Source organism: Ascaphus truei, chromosome 3 (genome assembly GCF_040206685.1).
Source record: "Ascaphus truei isolate aAscTru1 chromosome 3, aAscTru1.hap1, whole genome shotgun sequence".
NCBI lineage: Eukaryota > Metazoa > Chordata > Amphibia > Anura > Ascaphidae > Ascaphus > Ascaphus truei.
In genome coordinates, this window is record NC_134485.1 from 64,061,479 (window position 1) to 64,087,893 (window position 26,415).

The 26,415-nt window shown below is 46.3% G+C and overlaps 1 protein-coding gene across 1 annotated transcript in view; it reads right to left on the reverse strand.

Moving 5' to 3' along the window:
- PIGL (phosphatidylinositol glycan anchor biosynthesis class L) overlaps positions 1-26,415 on the reverse strand; it is a 108,678-nt gene that overhangs the window by 19,147 nt on the left and 63,116 nt on the right. Inside the window, exons 3-4 of the mRNA XM_075594168.1 lie at positions 9,602-9,692; positions 4,088-4,155 (exon numbers count right to left, since the gene is read on the reverse strand). Of these exons, the coding sequence (XP_075450283.1) occupies positions 4,088-4,155; positions 9,602-9,692 (159 nt within the window). The remainder of the gene's footprint in view (positions 1-4,087; positions 4,156-9,601; positions 9,693-26,415) is intronic.

A 26,415-nucleotide genomic window follows, 5' to 3' on the forward strand; every position in this document is an offset into this window, starting at 1 on the left:
GAGAGAGGGGAAGGGTGATAGAGAGGGGAGAGAAAGCAAGGGGGGGGGAGAGAACGCAAGGGGGAGAGAAGGGGGATGGCCGAGAGAGAGAGGGGGGCCGGGAGAGATAGCGCGGGGGGGGGGGGGGGGCAGGGGAGAGAGAGCGCAGGGAGGACAGGGGAGAGCGCAGGGGGGCGGGAGAGAGAGAAATAGGGGAGAGAGAGCAATGGGGGGGAGAGAGAGAGCAATGGGGGGGAGAGAGAGCAAGGGGAGGAGAGAGAGCAATGGGGGGGAGAGAGAGCAATGGGGGGGGAGAGAGAGAGGCAATGGGGGGGAGAGAGAGCAATAGGGGGAAGGGAAATATATATATATATATATATATATATATTTCCCTTCCCCTATTGCTCTCTCTCCCCCCATTGCCTCTCTCTCTCCCCCCCCATTGCTCTCTCTCCCCCCCCCATTGCTCTCTCTCCCCCCCCCATTGCTCTCTCTCCCCCCCATTGCTCTCTCTCCTCCCCTTGCTCTCTCTCCCCCCCATTGCTCTCTCTCTCTCTATATATATGAGAGAGAGAGAGAGATACACAGAAACACAGACAGCCACTATACAACCAATGACACACACCCTCCCGTAATAGCCACGCCCCCCCACTCCTGCTCTAAAAATGTTGCAGGACAGCGATCGCTCATGTTTGAGAGCTGGTGACATCACCGCTCTCCAAGCATGAGCGAGCACAGCAGCAGGGCCGCAGCCTTAGGCCTGGGACATGGTCAGCTGCTGCTCGGCACTGAGCCCCTGCAGCCGCAATGAGAGCGGCTTTAGCAGGGGCTCGCGCACGCGTCAGCACGCTTGGGGAAGCGTGACTGACGGCGTTTTGAATTTCCCCGTTTGGCGGAGCGCAGGGCTGGTCACGTGAGCGGTCCGCCCAATGAGGGCGAACCAGCTCCGTGACGTTACTGGCCCGCCCCCCGGCCCACCCCTGATGGCGCGCTGTGTAAGGCCAAGGAAAGCACCGCTTTCCCTGAGCCTCAGCGCGCCTCAGCACTGGTTAAAGGCACTATGTCCCAGGCCTTAGGCCTCGGCCAGGCTCCCCGCTGGCGTGCTGAGGCGCGCTGAGGCTTAGGGAAAGCGGGTGCTTTCCCTGGCCTTGCGGGTGCTTTCCCTGTGCGCCGTCAGGGGGCGGGCCGGGGGCGTCACGGAGCTGGTTCGCCCTTATTGGGCGAACCGCTCACGTGACCGGCCCTGCGCGCAGACAAGCGGGGAAATTTGAAAAATCCCTAAGACCTGCGCTTCCGCACGCTTGCGGAAGCGTATGCGAGCCCCTACTAAAGCTGCTCTAATTGCGGCTGTAGGGGCTCAGTGCTGAGCGGGAGCGCGCCTCCCCCAGCAAGCAGTAAGCATGGCCGAGGCCTTAGACAGGTCTGCAACCCCGCCTTTCACCATTATCATCCTTTGCATCTCATTCCAGGCCATGTTTAAAAGCTGTGTTTAAAGCAGCATGAATTGGCTTAAGGGTTGTTCATGTAATATGAGCTTGAGACAAAAGGTGGCAATGTGTGCTCATTTGCATGTCATTTCCAAGAATCCCTTGCTGCAGTGGAAGTGCTGTGTGCTGGGTGATAGTGGTGAAAGGCGGGGGTTGCAGACCTGTCTAAGACATGCAACAAATGAGCATACAGTAATATTTCCATTTGATATATATATATATATATATATATATATATATATATATATATATATATATATATATATATATATATATAATGTAGATTCCTTACCAGGCAGACCAGGAGTCCAAGACCACGCAGCAAGAACCGAGACAGCACTCAGATTGATATCAAATATAAATGTATTGAAAAAAAAGGCACATACAACCGACGTTTCGGTCCTGAAACAGGACCCTTTTCAAGCACTCCCTTGAGAAAGGTCCTGTTTCAGGACCGAAACGTCGGTTGTATGTGCCTTTTTTTTCAATACATTTATATTTGATATCAATCTGAGTGCTGTCTCGGTTCTTGCTGCGTGGTCTTGGACTCCTGGTCTGCCTGGTAAGGAATCTACATTTTATTCAATATTATATGGGACAAGCACCGGCTTTCTACCTTTATTGCGAGTGACATCTGCCTTTGTGTATATATATATATATATATATATATATATATATATATATATATATATATATACATACTGTGTAAGACAAGAAAGAGCAGAAACCACATCCACTGGACTAACAAGTAAAGGTAACCTATAAAGACTAATATCTCTTATCAACGGTGCTACTGGGCAAATGGTAATATACAAAGACAAACTGTCTTTGTGTGTGTGTGTGTATATATATATATATATATATATATATATATATATATATATATATATACACACACACACACACACATACACACACACACACACGAATTGTGGATACACACATAAATATTGATTGAGGTCCAACAGCAGGTGGTGGCTTCTGCTGAGGTAGAAATGTGAGTATACAGACACGCTCTCCTCACATTCCCCTTATTCACTGGCATTGCTGGTGACCATATATATTTTACAAGTGGCAGGAAATCAGATCCCTTTATCTACTGAAGCACAGGTCGCTCGGCGGTTAAGCACATACTGCACGGTCCTCTCTCAGGTAAGTGAATGAATAACTAAATAGACAGTGACCAAGGGGGTGAAAGATTCTGTATGACCCTTACTGGCACAGTGGAGTGCAAAACATGCTTAAAATGTGTTCGGACAATGAATTATTATTATTATTAATCATAGTTTATGAATTTGAAGATAAGTGGCGGATTATCTATACATGGACCACAAGGTAGCAGGGTTGAATTAGCCCCGTCCTTTGCCAGTGTCATATCAGGCCTGCAATAAAATAGACAATTATTATCTTAGGTTTACCTTCATTTATTTTATCCCAATAAAAAAAAAGTTATTTACCAATTATTGTCTCTGACTCAATATGGTCATTGTATTTTAATTTTAATTTGAAAATAAATCAAAGTGACAATATGTGTAAGACCAAAATAATGTCAGCCAATAATAAAGGTGAGAAGCCTAAAATGAAACCGTTTAGAAGAAGGAAGTAGTAGTAGATAGGTAATAGGAGATTGGAAAACAGTTACGCAGAATTATAGACATTAAAAATGTCACGTAATCTTCATGGGTTGTATAATTAACGCGTAACAAAGATTGTCCCGAGTAATCACAAATAATAGTATTTCATGTAAATAAAAAAGACAATGTGTACACTTGTACACACTTAAGTGTGTGTATTGGTGCGCTAGGTTTAAGTCTTCTGATAAGTCGGGGGCTAATCTTCTGTACATATATGGTGAAAATAAACCTATGTTTACAGAGTGGTCAACCGAAGGAAAAGCACCCAAAATATACAGTAACACAATGTGCCCAACAATATAAAAGCAATAAAATAAGCAATAAAAATGTATTCATTATCAAAATAATGGCATCAGTGACCACTGATGGCTATTACTTAGTAGATGCAGATGTATGTAGCAGACACAAACATCTAGGCTCAATATAACACCTTGATGTATGGATTCTAATGTATCCACACCAAGCAAGAGTTACAGGTGTGATACAATGTTACATACAAGAATCCTCTAAAATGTCTTTTTAACAAGTAGAAGGTGTTGAGCAGATGCTGCCCCAGATATCAGGATACCACTCCTCTTCTAATGAAACCTCAACGGAGGAGGAAAACGACACTGGAGTACATGTTCCCAGGCGACTATACCTTTTAACTTTTTTTGTGTGAGTGCACTATTTTAACTATTTGTCCATTTTTTTCAAATGATTATAAAAGATTCGGCACTATGTTTGCACTCCCCCCCCCCCCCGCCCTTTTTTTTTTTTAATTTTGGAGTATTTCATGTAACCCAGATGTCCTGTAGATTTCAGAAGAGTGCTTGTCATGTCACTTATTTAATGGTAGAGCACAAGGAAGCAGAGCTCTATGTTGAAGAACATAAACATAAAGTACGCCAAGTTTATTTACATTTTAAATCCACCCGGAACACTCCTCCTTCCTAAGTGACTGGAGCCCTACCTTTCACAGTACATCATTGTGAAGGAGCACAGTACCTTATAGTGTTGTATAACGAGATATGGTTAGAATGTCCACTCACACCTCCCTCATCAAACGTGATCACCTGCGAGAGAAAACAAGAGACAACAAGCTGAGCATGAGGAAAAGAAAGAAACAACAGTGACAACGAGACAAGGGCTACAGAGCTATGTAACCGTACTACATTAACAGGAAATCAAAGCACTCCTTAAATGTCTTAACCCAGCCAATGCCGGTCACAAGCCCGGATGAAAAATGGGGAGGGTTGGTTCTCGTGGAGACAGAACTGGAAAATTAGCCAAGAACCCAATGGCAGGACAACAATTACGAAGCGTGGAAACAGTAGAGGACGTATTGAACATCCTGCCGCTGGCCTCTACAACGCATCGCTCCCTATCTTGTAGAAGATGAAGCGATGTCGTTTACGGAGAATACCTACAGTTCCTACCTAAAATGTCTTCCACATTGGCTCACTGTTACTGCAAAGTGCTTTCATAAGACAACTTTCAGCGCATGTAGACACCTTACTAGTGAATGGACTACAAGTTGTCGTCCAGCGCTGGAATGGGTCTTATGATAAAGCACCACTTAGTAAATATGGGCCTGTGTTTCATAGTTTTTATAAAATCATCTTTAGAAACCCTTTAGCGCACATTCAGTCAAGAAACATCCAAACCAATTGTCATGATACGACCATGAGATATTAAGTATGTTAAGAAATCTGGCACGTCACAGTCGATTTTATCTCGACTGTGAATCCGCAGTTCAGCAACTGATAGAGGAGAAAGGAGACAGACTCTGGCTATAGTATCGCGAGAGAAGAGGACAGCGTGGGCGGTCTGCGGATGGCGTCTCCCTCGGCTGAGCGGAAGGACGATTCATCTGCCTCATGCTGCAGGATCTTGCGTGGTATACTTACCGAAAATGCTGCAGACTTTGGAAAGTGTGAGTACGCACACCACTATTTATATCAACCTTTATAAACCATTGGCAAAACATTTGCACCACTGACTTTTCTCTTTTCCCTATCTGTTTGGAGAAAAAGCTTTCCACGCAGACGATATCTGTGCTAGATCCACAGCCGATTCCAGTGAAGCTGCAGAGAGCCGAAAAGCTACAAGATCACACAGCGACTTTGTTCCAATTTAAGTATTCTTTTCATTTCAAATAGCTGATTTTGTTACATTTGTTATATCTGTTTAATGGGTGGTAGAGACATAGTGCTCCCCTATCTCTTTAACACATCAGAGGTTAATCTTAATTGTAGGTTGCATTAAAAAGACATTAATTGTTTTTATGGCAGGTTAAACCACTGACCATGCCTAGATTTAGGCGTTTGTTCAGAAAATTAGGTTATCTGGGGTAAAAAACCTGGGTTTTAGGAAATCTGGCGTCACAATTCTTCTCTACCAGCAGAAATGAACTGAAATCACTCTTTTTTGCATCTTGAAGGGGATCTGGAAAAAACAGAGGCTGTGGCTAAGAAGGTATTCCGGAATTGTGTAGATTTACTAAACATGAGGATATCCTGGGCCTGTCAACTATCTGTGAGAGTTACACATTTATCTTGGTAACAGTTGTGAGCACACAGATCAAATAAGGCCAAACACTTCCTGTGAAGAGAGAAAATAGCAGAGCACTCACTACTCATGCAAAAAAACAAGAGAATAGTGTATCCCAATGTGGTAAAAATGAAAAAGATTTATTGGATCAAAGCATGACAAGGGCTGGAGGCCCACACTGGCCACACAATGTGGGCCTGCAGCCCTTGTCATGCTTTGATCCAATAAATCTTTTTCATTTTTACCACATTGGGATACGCTATTCTCTTGTTTTTTGCATGAGTAGTGAGTGCTCTGCTATTTTCTCTCTTCGTCCTATTTACTTTGACAGTGGACTTGCACACAGTACTTGGGGACATCTGGAAACCGATTTGGACTTCATCTCATTACTTGAGTCCTTTGATTATCTTCAATCAAGCTTACAGGTTTTTGACCCTTTCATTTACACACACCATTCATTTTCTGGACACAGGATTGGGTTTAAGTCTCCACTTTGCAGGTGGGAGTTATTCCAGTTAAGTGTGTTGTTATGGGTCTTTCACCAGCGTTACCGTATATACCTGTTACTTAAAAAGTACCATGCTCTTAAATCATTAAGTTATATTTTGTCTATTTCGGGTTCTTTTGAGCATCCCACAGTCTAAATCAATCACTTCCTGTGTATGAGTTTGCAAAGGACAGATATTCACAAGTCACGCAAATTTAGGCGCAAGCCGGTCAAAAACAGACCCTTTATATGCAGCAAACTCGCCCGTACATGAATCACACTCTCCCAAGTATTATAGGAATAACGATATGGGACATTTTATATGTCCAGGCAGATTTTGAAAGTCGTAAAAACGTCACGGGCTACAGATTGATGAGAGGGAGGATTGGGGAATACGTCCAGAAGGTGGGATTTTGCTGTTTCAATGGAAAGGGTTTTTAGATATAAAGACCCTGTATCTGAGATATGAAAATGAGATTTGAAACAAGGGAGCGCCAATGCTATGTATGGCACGTGAAATTTAATTTTCCACTGAAGATCCTGAGAGAACCCAAATATATGGTGACGTATGTTAGGGATTTCTGTTTATTTTATCCTTTTATTTGATTAAACTGTCTGTATTTATTGTACTATATATTCTTGTAATAACCTTTTATGTAACCTAAGCACAGTATTTTTGTATATTAAATCTAAAATGTAATAAGTTCTGATTGAACGTTTTGAAGAGAGTGATTACATTTTCAGACACATTTTGCTACAACAAGTTTTTATGGGTCAATTACATATTTTGTTTTGTAAACATGGGCCAAGGACCCTGGTGATTATGATTTTCTTAATCCTTGGTGGTGGACGTTATTAAAGATATATATATATATATATATAGATAGATAGTGTTGTGAAAAGTGGATCAGCTAGATAGATGGAGGCAAACGGCGGGATATCCTAAGAGTTGTGGCATTGCCCACCTACTATCTTTCTCATACCATCACCCAACCCTTGGATTATAGACAATATTGCACTATGTATGCTTTTTTCTTTATATCCCACATATGACTCTGCGCTCTCCGAACAACACAATTTCAACTTCTACAAGGATCAAAGGAGGATCTCATTGGGTTGAGCAGCGTATCATTCATTTTATAGTCATTCTTTCACCTATTGTATTATGAGCACGATTTCTTGCTAGTACGCATTCACTGTATCACCACAAGAGTATTCATTTAGAGAGTGCCTAGTGTTTTCTCTTGTTTGAGATAAACTGTGTGTATTAACCCTCGTCACATATATCACGTGTGCACAGGTGTGCCGTCCGTGACACCAATATTTTCTAATAACAAGGCCTTGTTTACACATCTCAAAAAGAACTAACAACTACAAGTAGTTATCTTTGAAGTGATCTAACATAAAAATAAAGATTAGAGATACCGAGAATAAGGGAAAGGGGCATAACAGGCCTCGTAATGCAGCAATCCCCACAGAAGCCAATATAACTCATATAATGTTAGTATCTTCTTCTTTTATTTTGTGAACTGTTTTTTAGGAACCAAAATCATGTTTTTCTTGATCCCTAGCGTCCGAAGTTACCACGATAACCTTTCATTCTCTGCGTGCCCCATGATGCAAACCCAACCAGTCACGGTGTCTGGTACTACGGGTGACCCATAAGCCATGACCTACTGGATACGTCTCAAGTTTTCCGCCCGTTTACCTAGGGGAGATCAGGAACAGAAGAGGAGAGCGCTTCCTCTTCTGCTCGCGTCATCGGTGACGCCGTGATCATGTGATCACTCCCAGGAGCGGTCACGTGATCGCGATGTACTGGAGGGATTGTGGCCCTCTGGTGCTGCGTCCCCTCCGCCGATCAAGAGGTTTTAACTGCACTGGGCTCTGGTGAAAACTTTATTGTTACCTCCCGGATATATAATATTTAAAACGCTCATATTTCCTGAAGGGAGCATCAGGTTTTTTAAATAAAAACAGCTTAGGAAAAGGACAGGAAGAAATCTCTTAAAGTAAGTAAAAAGCTGAATGCGTACAAAATGGCGATTAGCGCCGACTGCTGCTTTAAAGACTAACATCATTTTTTCTTTTAACCAGGTATTAGTGATTTATCTTTGCAGAGCGCAGTCTACCACATTCTGTTTCTTCAATTCCCCCAACCTGCCCTTTATAATACAATCAATATTTGCGAGACAATTCATAATGGGCCACTGGCCTTCTTGGCTTCTGCCACTAGAGGGTGCTTTGCACTGCATCAACACAGAGATGCTTGGAGGTGCCTAGCTGTTCATGCTCTCCCTGCAATTAGTAGAAGACATGAGTGCATCAAGCAGACTGTTTCCTAACTGTAATAATGCCATAAATTCAAACCATTTTCCGGCACTTACTGTGTCAAATATAATATATATTTTTGAGTTTTCAAGATCTCAAGTAGGCTTCTTAAGTCAACAAAAAGGTGGCCACCACTTCAGACCTGGCAGTTCAAAAGTACCAATCAACGCTGCTCTCTTTTTTCGTTATTCAAGCTTCCCTAAACTAATGGCGACCCCACGCTGATCTTGTCTAAAGAAGTACAGAGCTCTTGTTTTTTTCCTTACCTGCTTCTTGAAAGGTTGAAGTAACAATTGGCAACTTCCTTGCCCTTGAGCCCATCATTAATGGGGCACATTTGGAACACATATGGTTCCCAAGACTTTAAAAAAAGGGGCCAGCACTTTAAATTAATACAAAACCGTAAGTAAATATTACCTCCCCCCCCCCCCCACCCACGATGCCAGAGCGGCTAGCAACACAGTAGCAAATCAGACATGCATGTCATATGGAAAGCACCACCATATTATACCACCGGCAGTGCAATGATGGTCTTGTTCTTAAATGCAGGTCTTATTTTCTATTGATTTGGACAGCTTGCAGTTCCCATCTACAGTGATTTTTCTGGAACCCTAATATTCTGCATAGGAGCCTTTTCCTGTTTTTGTGTGCAGCTATTAAACAGGTGAAAAGTGGGAAAAGAGCAGAAACTGAAGGGAAAGAGAAGGAAAAGAGAACCATATTCACCCACTTTTCAGATACCCTTTTTCTTTTATGTTTTCCAACCACAACATACTACACTATATTGCAGCCAGTCAGTTACACGTGAGCTCTGACCAAAAGTAACACGTAGTGTATATTCCCCACCACCGCACATTAAGCTGTATGGGGTTAGTTTTACAATCCCAAATGTGAAAAACGACTTAACAATGATTAAAAAAAACGTAACCAGGTGTTGGTGGAGACAGGTGAAACAGCCCCGCGTTGTTGTGAAATTGGTGAATGTTTAAAATATTATATATTAATAAGTGTTTCACCGTTGCAGGAATTCCTCCATACATTTACATTCTCCAACAAACTAGGACATTGCAGGTGTTACATGCGGGAATGCAAGTCCACGTAGTAGAATCGTATGGGATTAACATTCATCGTAGGGTTGAAAAAGATTTTACCAGGTCAATGTTCTTGTCCTGCATGTGGTCCAGGATTAGAGACGAGAGGACGTGGCTGTTCCACTGCACTCTGGGATTGTCGGGAAGCTCCCTGAAAGTAGAAGGATACATTCATTAAGTTAAGTTGTAACTACAGGAACTTGGTAAGCCAAACCCAGAAATATAATAACATGACTATGACCAAGTAAAGAGGTTCAACCAGACGCACAACCGAACCACACCTCGTGAAACTATTTATTTCGTCTTTCAACATGTTGTTGAGATTTACCCATGTAACAGTGTTGGGAGAGAGCCAACTTGGGGACAACACGTCTCTACATTTGACAAAGTGAGGAGAGAGCAAGCTTGATGGTTTACATGTTCACAGAGTCACTGTTTCGATTTGTACAACACTGACCACAGGGTCAACCCCTACCGTATATTGAAAAGTACTCAAATCAATACACAGTCAACATACTTGTCAGGTGACACAAAATGGAGCAAATTTATGATGTTTATTTTCTCTGTTGGCACAACTTTGCAGTGTTTCCCCAAACTGTTGTAGCTTGTTTAGATGGTAACATAGCCCATGTGAAAATGAATAGGATGCCTAGTGGCCTACCTCAGCATCAGCAGAAATAGAACGTAGGATGTTGAAAGCAAGCATTCATTGTGCCTGCAAATTCTATGTGCATAATCATATGCAACCCTTTGAATGGGTTAAATATAATTGGGTCTGATTACGGTACTCTGCTCACTTATGTAGGAACAACGTGATAGTGAATGGAACCTGTTATAATGTTGCCCAACCTAATGGAGGTTTTGCTTGCTTCTAGGGAAGATCACGGCCTCTGCTCTGCGTGAACTGATATTTCGATCAGAACAGAAGAGGAGGACATTCTCTTGTGTTCCCGATATCAGGGGATGGGTCGGGGCTATGTGATAGCTATCACATCTCCCCCCCCCCCCCCCCCGGACACTGAAGATCTGGGGCAATTTGTTACACAAAGGCTTAAAAAGATTATAAGGGCGATCTGTCTCGCAGGAGAAAAATTCGGCTTAAAACAAAATTAGATTTATCAAAGAAAGAAAAAAGCAAAGTCATTTTAGTTTTTTTTATTAACCTTTTTGGTTTATAGCCCTAAAATTTGAATGCGAGCATCTTTGGGAATGACACATTTTGCCGTAAATTGGGTTAAACTGTTAAGATCTTGAACTTGAAATGATAATTAGCAACAATAGCAGTAAAGTATCAAACTACTTCAGACAAAGCCAAGGCCCCAATCCAGAAATCTTCGTTAAATCACTTCATGTGGCATTAACATAATGTAACGACAGGTTAAGACTAACAGCGTATCTTCAAAGGACAGTAACATAACGATAAGCCATGTAAAGACCCTAGCGTTAACTAGAGCAGATGTTAGCCATGACATGCAAATGAGGCCTTATGATAACATATCCACTAAGGTTACCGCTGGGACTTAAGTTGAGAGCCACCCAAAAAGTATACGCTTTACTGCCATGCATATGAATGGGAGTTAAGGCGTTCTGAAGCTTAGCACCCTTTTGTGGATCTAAGCCTATACCTACTCTTGGCGTTACTCCCATCCAGACACTGAAATACCGCTTCTGCTGTGTCTGGATGGGTGCAACCCCACTGTTAAACATAATTTAAATAAAAATAGCCTTATTTTCCTGTCCTCTTTCTGTCCACTTCAGCAAAAGCCCTATTTCAGGGGTTTGGGTAGGAGTAAGGCCAACACTGGTATGATGTCATGTTGTTGGAAGATGACGCAATGTTATGCTAAAATAGCGTGACAGTATGCCTTTGCAAACGGGATGTAGTTCAGATGTTGTTTTTGCATAGAATTAGCTTTAGAGATACCATGATAACTCGGGGAACATAACGTCTGTTTCTATTTTAGGTAACGTCATGTTATTATGCATGATTTAACAAAGATTTGTAGATCTAGCCAATGGGTGGGCAACTCCGGTCTTCAAGGGCCATTTACAGGTCAGGTTTTCAGAATATCCCTGCTTCAGTGCAGGTGGTGCAGTCCTCGCCTGATCCAGCTGTGCAGAAGCAGGGATAGCAGGAAAACCTGACCTATTGGTGGCCCATGAGGACTGGCGTTGCCTATCCCTGATCTAGCCCCCAAAACTTGTAAGTATAAGTCAACGGCAGAGCGAGGATTGGCACTAGAATCACAGGTTCATGCTCCCTCCAGAAACCAAATAACCAAGTAAGATTTATTTTGGGAAAACCACCAAGTGAAAACATGTAGGCCTCGGGGAACGAAATGGGGTCAGCGTGGACACATTAATATGGGGTGTGACAAGTTATAAAAAAGGACAGGGGGTCTCTGCCACATCATTGAGTCTGATGGGCCTGTTCCACCTCTCAAATGGGGACAGAGACAGAGACAGAGAAAGGTCACTTCAGTTCACTGGAACCCTACAGCTGGCAGAAACAGAGCACAGGAAAGGCAAACAAAAGAACACAGCCGCATTCATCCTCTTCAATGCTAATGGGTCAGCTACATCCCAGTACAGACCATTCTGGAAATAAAGGAGTTACAACACCCACTCCCAATTACCCAGCAAAAGAAAAATTATTCTATTTTCAAAAAACATATTGATTCAAATGTGTTTAGTTTTACTTGCAAAGGCTAAACATTGCTTTATAACTCAGCAGTCATTAACATTATTGCAACCCTGGACTTGTTATTCTCTCCCCAATGAGGTAGCAGCCCCTAACTAAAACTGTATGTATTACACCCTATTGCAAGTCATTTTGCCTTCCAGTTACATATATCAATCAATTAAATGCAAGATAAATTCTGAAACTCAACAAAAAAAATATACAGTATATATTTTTTTGCTTTTACAACTGCTGCGTTTTTGCAAGTACACCACCGGGTGCATCGAGAACTGGCACAAATCAAGTGTGCAAATTAGTGTAAACATGCCACAACAATAAATACTTTAAAGCAGGCTTGACATCTGATTTCATAATGTTAAATATTAGAAAGTATAAGAAGCAGAGTGAAATGATAACAATGAAATGATGAGGCTGTCGGAATAAACGTATATAAATGAGTAGGATTACCCTGGGCAAAGAAATGCAGAATTTAAAAAGAGACACAGCGATTGGCCATATCAATGAGTGGAGCAGTAAGACTGGAAAGATATGTTTCCAGAAGTTGAGTTTAGTGCAACCAATAAAGATACAATATCCGTGAGTGTTTCTTCCCCAGGCCCCGGAGCCTGCTTTCTTCATGCAGTCAATAAAGCTAGTGATTTTAAAAGAAAAGAAAAAAAAAGGTGAGTGCCACAATCAGCGACCGAAAGTCTGATTTCCAAACATTTTTGCATCTTTGCAGCAATTTTGTTTGCAGGTAATTTGTTATCGGGTCACTACTGTATGAAAGCGTTGGGCACCCTGTGGCCTCAAGATAATGTAGCAGTATTAATCCAACCACATATATTGAAGGGTGAATTTTGATATATTTGGGTTTTAAGTATCTTTAAGTATTAAGAAATGCAATGTTGACCACTCTGGTAAATGGTATCACACAGCTGGCAAAAACACGAGTTTTTCTTCAAGGGTACTAGCTGGACTATAATTTACCTCCTTTTCAACAAATACAAATACCACTTGTGAGCACATTTCCATGTCTCAGAGAGGTCCATAAACCTGCCATTCCCCATTATCTCTTAGCATACAATGCTTTCACTGCAGCAAGGCATTCTGGGTAATGACATACAAATGAGCACTCACAGTGCATCCCTTTTTGCTTCTTATTCATTTTAACATGGAGCCCCTATAAAGCTTATGCCTGCCATATTACGCAGTGTTTTCAGCACAGCCTGGGTTAAAAAAAAGTGCAGAGCCAGTAAACCTACTCACAGACAGCTGTTTCAACATCTTGGGTCTCATCAGTGTGAGGATGGTTATACTGGCCTTGGAATATAAAGCTGGTAAGTAGGATCACTGACAGAGGGGAGAGCCAGGAGAAGTGTCCCTGGCCTGGTGGCTGCGGGGGGGAGGGCCCGGGCGGCTGGTGCTGGAAGTTGGACACCGGCTTCAGAATGAGGCCTGGTGCGCACCGGCGTCAGAGAGAGGCCCAGTACGGGACACAACTGGGGAGAGCTGGGCCACAGCAGCCTGAGACCATCCTCAAGGTAAGTGTGTTTTGTATGTCTTTGGGGGGGGGGGATGTGTGGGTGGGATTTGTGTGTGTGGCATGGGGGGGGGGAGGTGAATAGGGAACGAGTGTAAAGAGGGGGGATTGAGGGGCCAGGATTGGGTGAGAGGGGTTAAGTGACGAAGGGGATGGAAAAGAGTGAGAGGAGAGAGGGGTGTAAGGGAGGGGGTGAGGTTGGTAAGATTAAGTGAGTGAAGAAGAGAGGGGGGTAAGAGTGAGATGGGGGAGAGAAATACACGGGGGGAATAGAGGAGGGGGCTCACAAGGAGGTGTGATGGGGTGGGGGGGCGTTCAAAATTCAAGTCCTGGGAAATCGTCAGATACCCTGCTGGTAAGTGGGTATATCCAGACACACAATAAGTTATAAGTTATGGTGAGTAAAAAAAAAAGTGCCAAAAACCTCCTTATCTACACATTCCCTAGAACAAAGAAGGGATGAGTTCTAATAGGCCTGTATATATACACGTTTCAGGTTGCAATACCAATAAGATCATTAAGTTGGTCCATCATAGTCTGCAAATACCCATGAAGATAATCTTTTAAATGCCAGAGGCATCTGAAACACAATGCTTCAGAGGCCCCTCACACCCTGAACGGATAACAGCAAGGAGAGTAGCAGTGTATAGAGTTAAAGTAGTGTACAAAAATCTGATAAGGTCTGTGAGCTCAAGGTCACAGGGCTGAGATAAAGGCCTGTGATGGACTGCAGCTGAGCACATTTTGTCTGTGTCAATGGGTCCTGCCTCTCTTCCCTCCCACTAGTCTTTTGTCCCCAGGTTCCTGATGTTCCTGCTGCCAAATTCCATGATGGATCAAGGTATAAATCACGTGGTGTACAAGGGACAAGTCATTAGCTCATCCCTCCCCTCATCACACAAGAAAGCAGAAGACAATAGTTTAACTCCATCTCAACCGAAGCCTATTGAGCTGTTGATGAATCAGTGACAGCAAAGACAATCTATATGATAAATAGTTGCTATCTTCTTTAATATCTCTCGCTGACTGAGATTGGTTACAAATATATATATATATATATATATATCGCAGTGTTCGACAAACCTATACATTTGCTCGCCCCGGGAGAGTGGATTTAACCCCCGTGCGAGTAAAAATTGGCCCAAGCAGCACACGTTTGGTACTAGGTGGCGAGTAGATTTTTTGGTGATTCGTCAACCACTGTATATATATATACTAGCTGAGAGACCCGGCGTTGCCCGGGATGTAATGTTCCCGTTCCTCTCTCTCCTCCCCCTCTCTCTGTTTGTCCCCCATTCACATCAATCCAGTCCCCCCCCTCCCTCCCTCCTTTACAGCTTCATGTAGCGTGTGTGCGTCAGTCACTGTGTGTTTGCTCGCGCGTCAGTGAGTCTGAGGCAGAAACACAAACACACACAGACTGACTGACGCACACACAGTCAGTGTGTGCCTCAGTCAGTGTGTGCGTGCGTCAGTCAGGGTTTGTGTGCGCGTCAGTCAGTGTGTGCGTGCGTGCGACAGTCAGTCAGTGTGTGCGCGCGGGGCGTCAAAGGCAGGGGGGGCGTCAAAGGCAGGGGGGGGCGTCAAAGGGAGGGGGGGGGCGTCAAAGGGAGGGGGGGGCGTAAAAGGGAGGGGGGGGGCGTCAAAGGGAGGGGGGGGGGGGCGTCAAAGGGAGGGGGGGGCGTCAAAGGGAGGGGGGGGGGCGTCAAAGGGAGGGGGGGGCGTCAGAGGGAGGGGGGGGGGGGCGTCAAAGGAAGGGGGGGGGGGCGTCAAAGGGAGGGGGGGGGCGTCAAAGGGAGGGGGGGGGGCGTCAAAGGGAGGGGGGGGGGCGCCTCAAAGGCATGGATTCCTCCCCCTGCATTTCCTGCAGTGGACAGGAGGGGGGGGGGCAGTGGACAGGAGGGGGGGGCAGTGGACAGGAGGGGGGGGGCAGTGGACAGGAGGGGGGGGGCAGTGGACAGGAGGGGGGGCAGTGGACAGGAGGGGGCAGTGGACAGGAGGGGGGGGGCAGTGGACAGGAGGGAGGGGGCAGTGGACAGGAGGGGGGGGGCAGTGGACAGGAGGGGGGGGGCAGTGGACAGGAGGGGGGGGGCAGTGGACAGGAGGGGGGGGGCAGTGGACAGGAGGGGGGGGGCAGTGGACAGGAGGGGGGGGGCAGTGGACAGGAGGGGGGGGGGCAGTGGACAGGAGGGGGGGGGCAGTGGACAGGAGGGGGGGGGCAGTGGACAGGAGGGGGGGGCAGTGGACAGGAGGGGGGGGCAGTGGACAGGAGGGGGGGGCAGTGGACAGGAGGGGGGGGGCAGTGGACAGGAGGGAGGGGGCAGTGGACAGGAGGGGGGGGCAGTGGACAGGAGGGGGGGGGGCAGTGGACAGGAGGGGGGGGGGCAGTGGACAGGAGGGGGGGGCAGTGGACAGGAGGGGGGGGGCAGTGGACAGGAGGGGGGGGGGGCAGTGGACAGGAGGGGGGGGGCAGTGGACAGGAGGGGGGGGGCAGTGGACAGGAGGGGGGGGCAGTGGACAGGAGGGGGGGGGCAGTGGACAGGAGGGGGGGGGCAGTGGACAGGAGGGGGGGGGCAGTGGACAGGAGGGGGGGGCAGTGGACAGGAGGGGGGGGCAGTGGACAGGAGGGGGGGGCAGTGGACAGGAGGGGGGGCAGTGGACAGTGACACAGTGACACACACACACACACACACACACACACACACACACACACACACACACCTCAGTTGATGCGCCCTTTCTCAGTTCCGTTTGGCGCCGGAGGTGGGGAGCGACACCTACCTGTACTTCCGGGCGCCGCCACCGTCTGACTCGGCGCCGCGAGGGAGGAAGGGGGTCCGCCATCTTACGCGCCGCGTGGCAGCTGCGGGAAGCGAGGTGATTTGGAGCGGGGAGAGGTGATTTGGAGCGGTGAGGGGGGAGAGGTGATGCCGCTGGGGAGGGGGAGAGGTGATGCCGCTGGGGAGGGGGAAAGGTGATTTGGAGCGGGGAGGGGGAGAGGTGATGCCGCTGGGGAGGGGGAAGAGGTGATGCCGCTGGGGAGGGGGAAGAGGTGATGCCGCTGGGGAGGGGGAAGAGGTGATGCCGCTGGGGAGCGGGGAGAGGTGATTTGGAGCGGGGAGAGGTGATTTGGAGCGGGGAGAGGTGATTTGGAGCGGGGAGGGGGAGAGGTGATTTGGAGCGGTGAGGGGGGAGAGGTGATGCCGCTGGGGAGGGGGGAGAGGTGATGCCGCTGGGGAGGGGGGAGAGGTGATGCCGCTGGGGAGGGGGGAGAGGTGATTTGGGGAGGGGGGAGAGGGAGAGGTGATGCCACTGGGGAGGGGGGAGAGGTGATTTGGAGCGGGGAGAGAGGTGTGTGTGTGTGTGTGTGTGTGTGTTTTATGTATTTTTTTGGACCTTTGGCCCGTCACTCCGCCTCAGGCCAATGAGAGGTGGGGGGGGCGGGCCAAGGGGGTGGTGTGAGTGTGTGAGGCCAATGAGAGGTGTGGGGGGCGGACCAAGGGGGTGGTGTGAGTGTGTGAGGCCAATGAGAGGTGTGCGGGGGCGGGCGGGCCAAGGGACCAATGAGATTGCCGCTAGGGACACCGGACATCCAGGCAGGCAAACATACAGTGCTTTCACTAATATAGTATAAGATATATATATTATACACATATATATAAATATAAAATCAAATACTCGATACCATTCTGTGGCTAACAAAATGCTTTTATTTGTGTGAGCTTTCGAGATACAGTGATCTTTTCTTCGGGCGATGTTACAATGGATAAAACCTATCCTCCGCCCTGTGCAGTATGCCTCTGTAACTCACTTACCGGGGCTTCTGCAGAGCTGCACTCCGACCACATGCAGCACTTATCACCTGAGATCTGACTCCAAAAGACTGTTCATGGTCCCAAGGTTCAGCAAAGTATCCGGACATTCCTCCTCCTCTTACCGTGCACCCCAAAACTGGAACAATCTACCAGAGACTCTCACATCCACCACCAGTCTAAGTTCTTTCAAATCTAAAGTTGTCTCACATTTTAATCTGGTCTGTAACTGTTACATACGCCCAGGGCTGCCAATAGAAATGATGGGGCCCAGGACAAATGAAAGGAGCAGGCTTCCCCCCGAACACATAACGCACCTACTACGAAAAAATATTTGTTTAGCGCGGAACTTTTACTTAACTGTTTTCTTATTGTGATACAGAAAAAAAACTCTACAATGCAACCTGTTTATTTTTGTATTTTCAACAAAAGACAGGTGACTGCCTGCCTGGGTGACTGGGTGGGTGTGTGACTGGGTGGATGGGTGACAGTGACTGGGTGGATGACAGTGACTGGGAGGGTGACTGGGTAAGTTTGGTGACTGAGTGGGTGGGTGACTGAGTGGGTGACTGGGTGGGTGACTGACTGGGTGGGTGACTTTAGTGACTGGGTGGGTGAGTGGGTGGGTGAGTGACTTTAGTGACTGGGTGGGTGGGTTTAGTGACTGGGTGGGTTTAGTGACTGGGTGGGTGACAGTGACTGGGTGGGTGGGTTAGTGACTGGGTGGGTTACTTTACTGGTTGGGTTAATGACTGACATTTAGTGACTCTGTGGGTGACTGAGTGGGTTAGTGACTGGGTGGGTTAGTTACTGGGTGAGTGGGTGGGTTAGTGACTTCAGTGGGTTAGTGACTGGGTTTTAGTGACTGGGTGGATTAGTGACTTGGTGAGTGGTTGGGTGACTGTGTTGGCGGATGAGTGACTGGGTGGGTGAGTGACTTTAGTGACTGGGTGGGTTAGTGACTTTAGTGACTGACTTTAGTGACTGACTGGGTGGGTGGATTACCTTGAGTTAGTGACTAACATTTAGTGACTCGTGGGTGGGTGACAGTGAGTGGGTGGGTGACTGAGTGGGTGGGTGACTGAGTGGGTGGGTTAGTGACTGGGTGGGTTAGTGACTTTAGTGACTGGGTGGGTGGGGGTGGGTTAGTTACTGGGTGGGTGACAGTGACTGGGTGACAGTGACTGGGTGGGTTTGGTGGGTTACTAAGTGTGTGGGTGACTGATTGGGTGGGTGGGTTGAGTGACGGGTGGGGTGGGTGATTTACCTTGACCTGGTGGGTCCTGCTTCCTTGCCGCCAGACACTTTCTACCTCCTGCCCCTGATATCCCTCCGGCAGCTGCCCAGGGCGGGAGGTGGGCTTGGGGGAGGTGGGCTCGGGGGCACGCGGGAGATTGGCGGCTGGGGGTGGGGGAAACTGGCGGGCTAGGGCAGGAGGCGCATGTGGGGGAAGCTGGGTTGGCTCTTCCCCTCCGTCCCACGTTGGGAGCGGGCCCACAGGCAGCAGGCAGAACACCCTGCTTGCCCTGCGCATGCGCGCCAGGACCTCGGCTCTGCGCATGCGCACGGGGAATCTCCACCATTGTTTTCTTTTTACATTTAATTAACTGGCGCCAGGCCCCCCTGACTCACAGGGCCCGGGACGCCAGTACCCTTTGTCCCCCCCTGTTGGCGGCCCTGCATACGCCTATAATATATATTATCTTTAACTGTGCATGCAATGTCTTGTATATAATGTATACTCTGTTCACTTATGTAACTGTATTTGTAACCATGTATTATTTGTCTTAACTCTATGCCCAGAACATACTTGAAAACGAGAGGTGACTCAATGTATTACTTCCTGGTAAAACATGTTATAAATAATAAATAAATAATCAAAGAGTGATTAACTGAACCAGATAGGGAGCACTGAGATATCAAGTGGCACGGATGTGGTTGAGAAACAAACACAGAATGAAGACCATAAAAGCAAGATATAGAGAAAAAGAAAGCATTTCTCACGTAACCGCCTTCTCTGCCAGTCAGCAATACATCTGCAATTTATCCATACATCTCTGGCAGTGAAGGGGTGTTACTTGTGAGAAGCTTTAACCCCTGGTGAAAGTGAACATTGTGGGAGAAAACAATACTGTGTACAATGTATTTCCCCAAATTCCTGAAAATGTATTACTCACAGTCTCATTTACCCTTATTACTCACCCTCTCATTTACCCTTATTATTCACCCTCTCATTTACCCTTATTACTCACCCTCTCATTTACCCTTATTACTCACCCTCTCATTTACCCTTATTACCCCCACACTCATTTACCTTTATTACTCCCACACTCTCATTTACCCTTATTGCTCACACACTCATTTACCCTTATTACCCCCACAATCTAATTTACCTTTATTACTCACACACTCTTTACCCTTATTACTCACCCTCTCATTTACCCCCACTCTCATTTACCCTTATTACTCACTCTCATTTACCTTTATTACCCCCACAATTTCATTTACCTTTATTACTCACACACACTCATTTACCCTTATTACCCGACTCCCTCATTAATCTTTATTACTCACTCTCATTTACCTTTATTAACCCCACACTCATTTACCCTTATTACCCCCCACACTCTCATTTACCCCTATTATCCCCACACTCCCATTTAACTTTACTACCCCCACATTCATTTACCCTTATTACCCCCACTCTCATTTACCCTTATTACCCCCACACTCTCATTTACCCTTATTACCCACACACTCTAATTTACCTTCATTACCCCCACACTCTCATTTACCCTTATTACTCAAACACTCTTTTACCCTTATTACCCCGACAATCTTATTTACCTTTATTACTCATACACTCTAATTTACACTTATTATTCACACTCTAATTTACCCTTATTACCCCCACACTCATTTACCCTTATTATCCTCATGAAGAAATAGTACAAGTATAATGTGAGGCAGCACTCCGCTGGGGGTTAGGCTATCACTGTGAGCAGAAAGTGGGTAACCGGTGCATCAAAGCATAAGAGTCCCAATAATATTGTAATAATTCTTCCGTAGGGAACACTCCAATATGATGGTGAGCAATGATAACATACCCTAACAGGGCAAGGGACTAGTACCTAGTGCTAACCAGCACAATGAACAGTACAAAGATTGTCCCAACCATGATAACTAGGCATAGTATGTAAGAAAAAACTCACTTTTAGATCCAGAGGAGCAGTCCCATCAGGTATCCTGAACAGCGTGCAATCCACCAAGCAGGAGGAGGCTGATGGTAGCAAAAACAACCTTTTAATAAATAAAAGGATCAAACATCACCCCTGGGTAATCCAGAAAACGCTCACCAGTGAGCGTTTGATCCTTTTATTTATTAAAAGGTTGTTTTTGCTACCATCAGCCTCCTCCATTTATTACAGACAGTGCACTGCCTTTTTTCACCTATCACTGTGAGTAGGGGCCTGAGACACTTCCCAAGCTCTCAGGTATCGCACTGGTCTGCAAGCTGGGCCTTCTGTCATTTGGCATTATATAGTATTGTATTAAAACGTACCAAGTACACTACATATATATTATATAAGACATAATAAAGGGAATAATAATAAAAAAAATAGGGTCAAAGGCTATATATACATAGATCTGCAAAAAACTACTGGATACAGCAGAGGAGGCACCTTGTTACCAACAGAACGTTTGGTGTGGATCCATACAGCTCTCTGGCGATTGAGTATATCTCATACTTGCTTAAGATTTATCTCTGTTTGTGAGTGCGTTTTTTATATGTTTCAGTCCTATAAATTATTTTTATACTTTAATACACTAGGAGTGCTACTGGTTTTTCTTGTTTTTTTTGCAGATATCTTTGTGGATTTGGTGATCCTTATATTCAGGCTGCAAGACTCCGGTGGATTACTATCTATGGACTGGTTTTATATAATTTTTTATATACACTATATATACCTGTACAATTTCTCATATATACACAGACATATATATATATATATATATATTTTTTTAAATTTGGTATATTGTTATTCAAATTGTTGTGTGTTCTAGTTCACAGTTTAGATCAGCTGCTTTACTAAATTGTTAGGTATCCATTGGTCAGTATAGCCCTATGTTCCAATCTAATCTGGCACAGCTTTTCTACTTCTAATCAAATATACTAAGGCGCTACTCCAATTTGTTTTTGTTTTTGTATATATACATATATATATATATATATAGAAACATTGGGGGGCTTGGGTTCCTTGTTTGCAGTTGGATGGGTGTGTTGAGAGATAGAAGTACACTTAGCTATAAATGAAAGTGCACAAATTATACAGCAAGATAAAGAGGGCGAAGGGAAGCGTGTTCCACAGGTGGGGAGTTCATTGCCCTATTAACAAAGAAGGGATGTTTACAACCTGTATAAGTGCACTCACCCTTATGAACTTGCAAAAATGTTTTTTTTTTTTGGTGTAATTATTATAAAGAGGCTGATTACCAACCAATCTGTTGACCTCACAGCCTGCTTGAGAAAGATCTTCACATGTTTATTATTTCATTATATGGAAATTATGTCCAATTGCCGTCTATATCGGATGCACGGAGAGAGAAGTACACAGTGTACAGTAGATGTCAATTATTAATGATTCTAAGAAATTCTGGACAGATCCCAACTAATTTGGTATAAAACAACATGTTCTGGTCGAAACATGTGTCAAAAGAAAGATTTTCTTAGGAAACGGAATTAGAAACAGACTAAAGAACTGCTACAAAGACAAACATTGTCTGGGAGTGTGGCTTTATCTGCTATATTATACGAAAGGGATTCTTTCAATATTTTTCCATGGTTAGAAAGCCAAACACCAAAACAGAACCTGAGCATAGGATATGGAGCGCAGGCGGCTTTTATTAGGCCTCGTTCAGGGTGCAGGCTTCGGAGGGAGGGCGTGCTGCCGTGCGAGCTGCCGTGGGACACAATGTATTCAAATTGAATACTGGTTGTCAGGGTAGCAGCTGCCCTGTCTCCGAAGCCCGGAGTTGACGCTGGCTACAGTTTCAATAAACAAAAAATTTGTTTTTTGAAGCTGCAGCAGCGTCACTGGGACCTAGGCAGCCAATGAAATCATTCTTGAGAAGGATTTCAAGACTGCAACTTGGATCCCTAATCTGCCGTCTGTAGCCCCGCCCCCTCCCCTCCTGAAAAAGTCTGCTGGGAGGATGAACACACATCGCCCAGCAGACTGCCGCCCTCCCTCCCGAACGCCCTCCCTCCCGAACGCCCTCCCTCCAACTCCTGCCTCTGGCACCCTGAATGAGGCCTTAGGCCTTGCCCCAGCTGCCTACTTCAGCGTCCGCTGTGGCGAACGCTGCGCGCAAGAGAGCCCTCCCCGCAATGGCGCCGGGCCCGCTGCGAGGGGGGGCCGCAGCGCTCGCGCGAGAGCTGCTCCTGCTCTCAACTCGCGTCGAGCGATACGGCACGCCCCCCGGCGGTTCAGCCAATGAGGGCGAACCTGCCGGGTGACGTCATGGCCGCGCCCCCGTCACTCCTCCGCCACGCATCCCCCCCCCCCCCCCGGTCTCTCTTCCTGCAGCTCCCTGCAGACCAGGTAATCGGCTGCACGCGCCGCCAATCTCGTGGGCGCGCGTTGCAGCTGAGTTACCGGGGCCGTAGCCTTAGAGACCTAGTGAGGGAGGAAAGCTGCAGCCATTCCAATGTTACAGAGAGCAGGGCTGGGACAGAAGGTAACGATGGGCAATTTTAAGAACCTGATGACATATTGGGGCACATTGACTAAGCAGGTCTCTGCCATAAGACACCTTAGAGCACATTCACTTGAATGGGCCATAACGTATTTCCTGGCACTCCTCCAGAGGAGGAACCCCTTGTGTCCCCAACTTCAGAGGCAAATCTCCCTCTTTTTGACTCTCAGGTACTATCTGCATTAACCCCTGTAAATCCTTGCTGCCCCCAGGCTAATGCGTTCTTTCTAGCCTCAGAGAATGAATCCCCAAGTCTGACAGCAGAGGTTGCACTGAATGACTCCCCTAAGGTTGCGGAGTCCTTGGATATTCTTTGCTATAATCCCCCTGCTTCAGCTCAAGTTTCCGCTGCCGTGTCCCCTGAAACTTCTGCTAAAATACTGATTCCAGTTAAATGTATTCAGGAATCAGGTTTTTCCCTAAGCCTGTTCACAGAATCCCCACTCCCAGGTATTTCGCTGACCTAGTCTGTCACTCAGAGAGCTGAGATCCCTGCTTCAGCGCATAGTCCCCTTGTCATGGGATCTGTAGTCGTTTTTGATTTCCCAGACTAACCTTCCCAAGTACCCACTTCAGAGATCAGCACAGTTGTGGTTGCCCCCCTTGTACTGTCTGCGTTCTCCTCTTCTCAAACCCTAGGGATAAAAGCAAACGGTGGTCTTTATGCCCCTCCTGAGGCTCAAGTTGTTGAGTTCCCAGGAATTTTTGTTGACACACTGCTCCCACTCAAAAGTGATGTTTTTTCATATGTGCTAGCTAGAAGCCAGTACACAGTTTCCCCCCTCTCTGAAATTTTCCTTGTCAGTCCCGCTACTCAGAGAGGTAAAATCCTTCCTTCAGATTCGGAATCTCTTTCCATAGAGGCCGTCCTTGCTTTTGGTCCCCCTGATGCCTCTGCCCAAGCAACCCCTCCAGAGATAAGCGTATCTGTCGTCACCCCCTTAGTACAGTCAGAGACCACCCTGCCTACATTACAAATTCAGGTGTTTAAATCTGAGCTATTTTGTTTTCCTTCTCTTGCTAAACCTCAGTCCTTTAGCACTGCATCTAAATGTGCTCCAGCAACCGTTGGGTTACTCAGGGCTAAAATTAAACTCCTGTGTTAAAGGGTACCTCCTCACACATATCCAGCAAACCTAGAACTTCCGTGATTGATTTTAAGTCACTTACCACTATATCTGATTTTCTCACTAGTTTAACCCAGACACCCACACCACTGACTAGCAGTTCCGTCATCAGTATTCTCGCACTAGTAAACATACCTATTTCTGATTTTGTCATGACAAGTACCCCTGTTAGGGCCCTTGCAGTTTTGGATAAGACTCTTCTTTCTTCTAAGGTTTCTGCTATTAAGAGTTTCCCTGGTTCCAACTTACCGCTTATTGACTCTCTAACTCCTACCATTACTCCCCCAGTGCCCGTCACTGATTCTCAGGCACCGGTTCCAGACACTAGTTCTCCTCCTACCAGTGTCCCTGCAGTGCCGGACGTCCTTGTTACAGATTCTGAGCCTCCAGCTTCAGACACTAGCTCCCCTCCCTCCGCTTCCCCTGCACTGCCTGATTCGCAAGTTCCAGATATTAAAGCTCCAGAGCCCAGGACATACTTGAAAACGAGAGGTAACTCTCAATGTATTACTTCCTGGTAAAATATTGTATAAATAAATAATAAAATAAATAAATATTCCCACTCCTATGACAAGTACGATGCCCTTGGAGTTCATTGCAGCACGCAGTCTGCTCCATGCGGTTGTTCAAATCTCTGCAAGTATCTGTATACCTTCCACGGTCCCTGGTGCCATATCTGAAGTAACCCTTGCCGCGCCCCAAATTCCCGGTGCGGGAGGGCAGTTTCTTTTCACTGACCGTTCTGCGGCCCCTGAAGTACCTCAGTATGACTTTAACTATGGGGTTTCTCTCCCTATTGTCTCTGGCTTGGACTCTGGGAAGTGGAGATCACAGACTATATTGTCTCTCTCTGAGCGTTCTACAGTATTTGGGAGCTCCACTACTGATTGCTTCTCTTCCTCAGCGAACCCATGGTTATCCCTCTCGGAACCTTCTGTTGTGCCTGTTTCCTCTGTGTTGGAAATACTCAGTTCACACCTCAAGATTTCAGTCCCTAAGCCTGGTTTACTGTTCGCCTTGTCATCTACTATACCAATACCTGGCAATGCACCCACCCACCCTATTCCCTCGCTGACCACTACCCGGAAAACCTCTGGAGGAGAAGACCCTTTCAAATTCCTACGTGCAGATGTCAGCAACAACTTTGCCTGTCCGGAGGGTCTCCCTGTTATATCCGATCAATTATCGGTGCTTCTTGGCCCGCACTCTGGTACGATTACTAGGGACCGGGCACCCAGCTGGGGTCCCTCTGCCGTTTCTATTCTGGAAACGCCTCCTTCTCCACAGCTCTGGATTTACAAGTCATTTCGCGTGGCGAGCCCCGTACCAAAAATGTCTGTGCCACCTCTCATATCCTAGAACAGTACTCGCCAATGAACTGCTCGTTTACGGATCCCCTTCCCGCCTAAAGCACTTTAGGAACAACTCAATGTCCCTGAGATCCATGGATGGTCCTGTCTGGCCGCAGTTCTCACCGGGGGCGGGGGTTGGGGGTACGCAAAGTAGTGCCCATGAGTCTCTGGATCACGACTCTACCCCCAATTCTAGACAGTTCAGGAACAATTCCAGATCCCCCAACTCTATGAGTGGTCATGTTCGCCCGGAGGTCTTACCTGAATGGGGGAGGGGGGGTACTGTCAGGAATCCACTCCTGGCTTTTCTCGTAGCCTTGCAGGGTGCTGTTGTTCTCACTAATTCCCTCTTTGCAACCAACAGCAGCTGTGTGGGCTATCACTGCAGCCTAGTACTCAGTCATTGGAGCAGTGCCCTCACACCCTCCTCAGGGGATTGGCCCGCTGGCCTTTAAATACTGCATTCCCACAATCCCTCTCTGCCGAGCATAATCCTTCTTGGACGTTCCTGTGTTCTGCCACAAGCCCTTGCTTGTTTTTCTCGTGACTAATCCTGTGGAGGTGTTCCAGCATTAGTTCCTGCTTTCCCTGCAACCTGCTGCT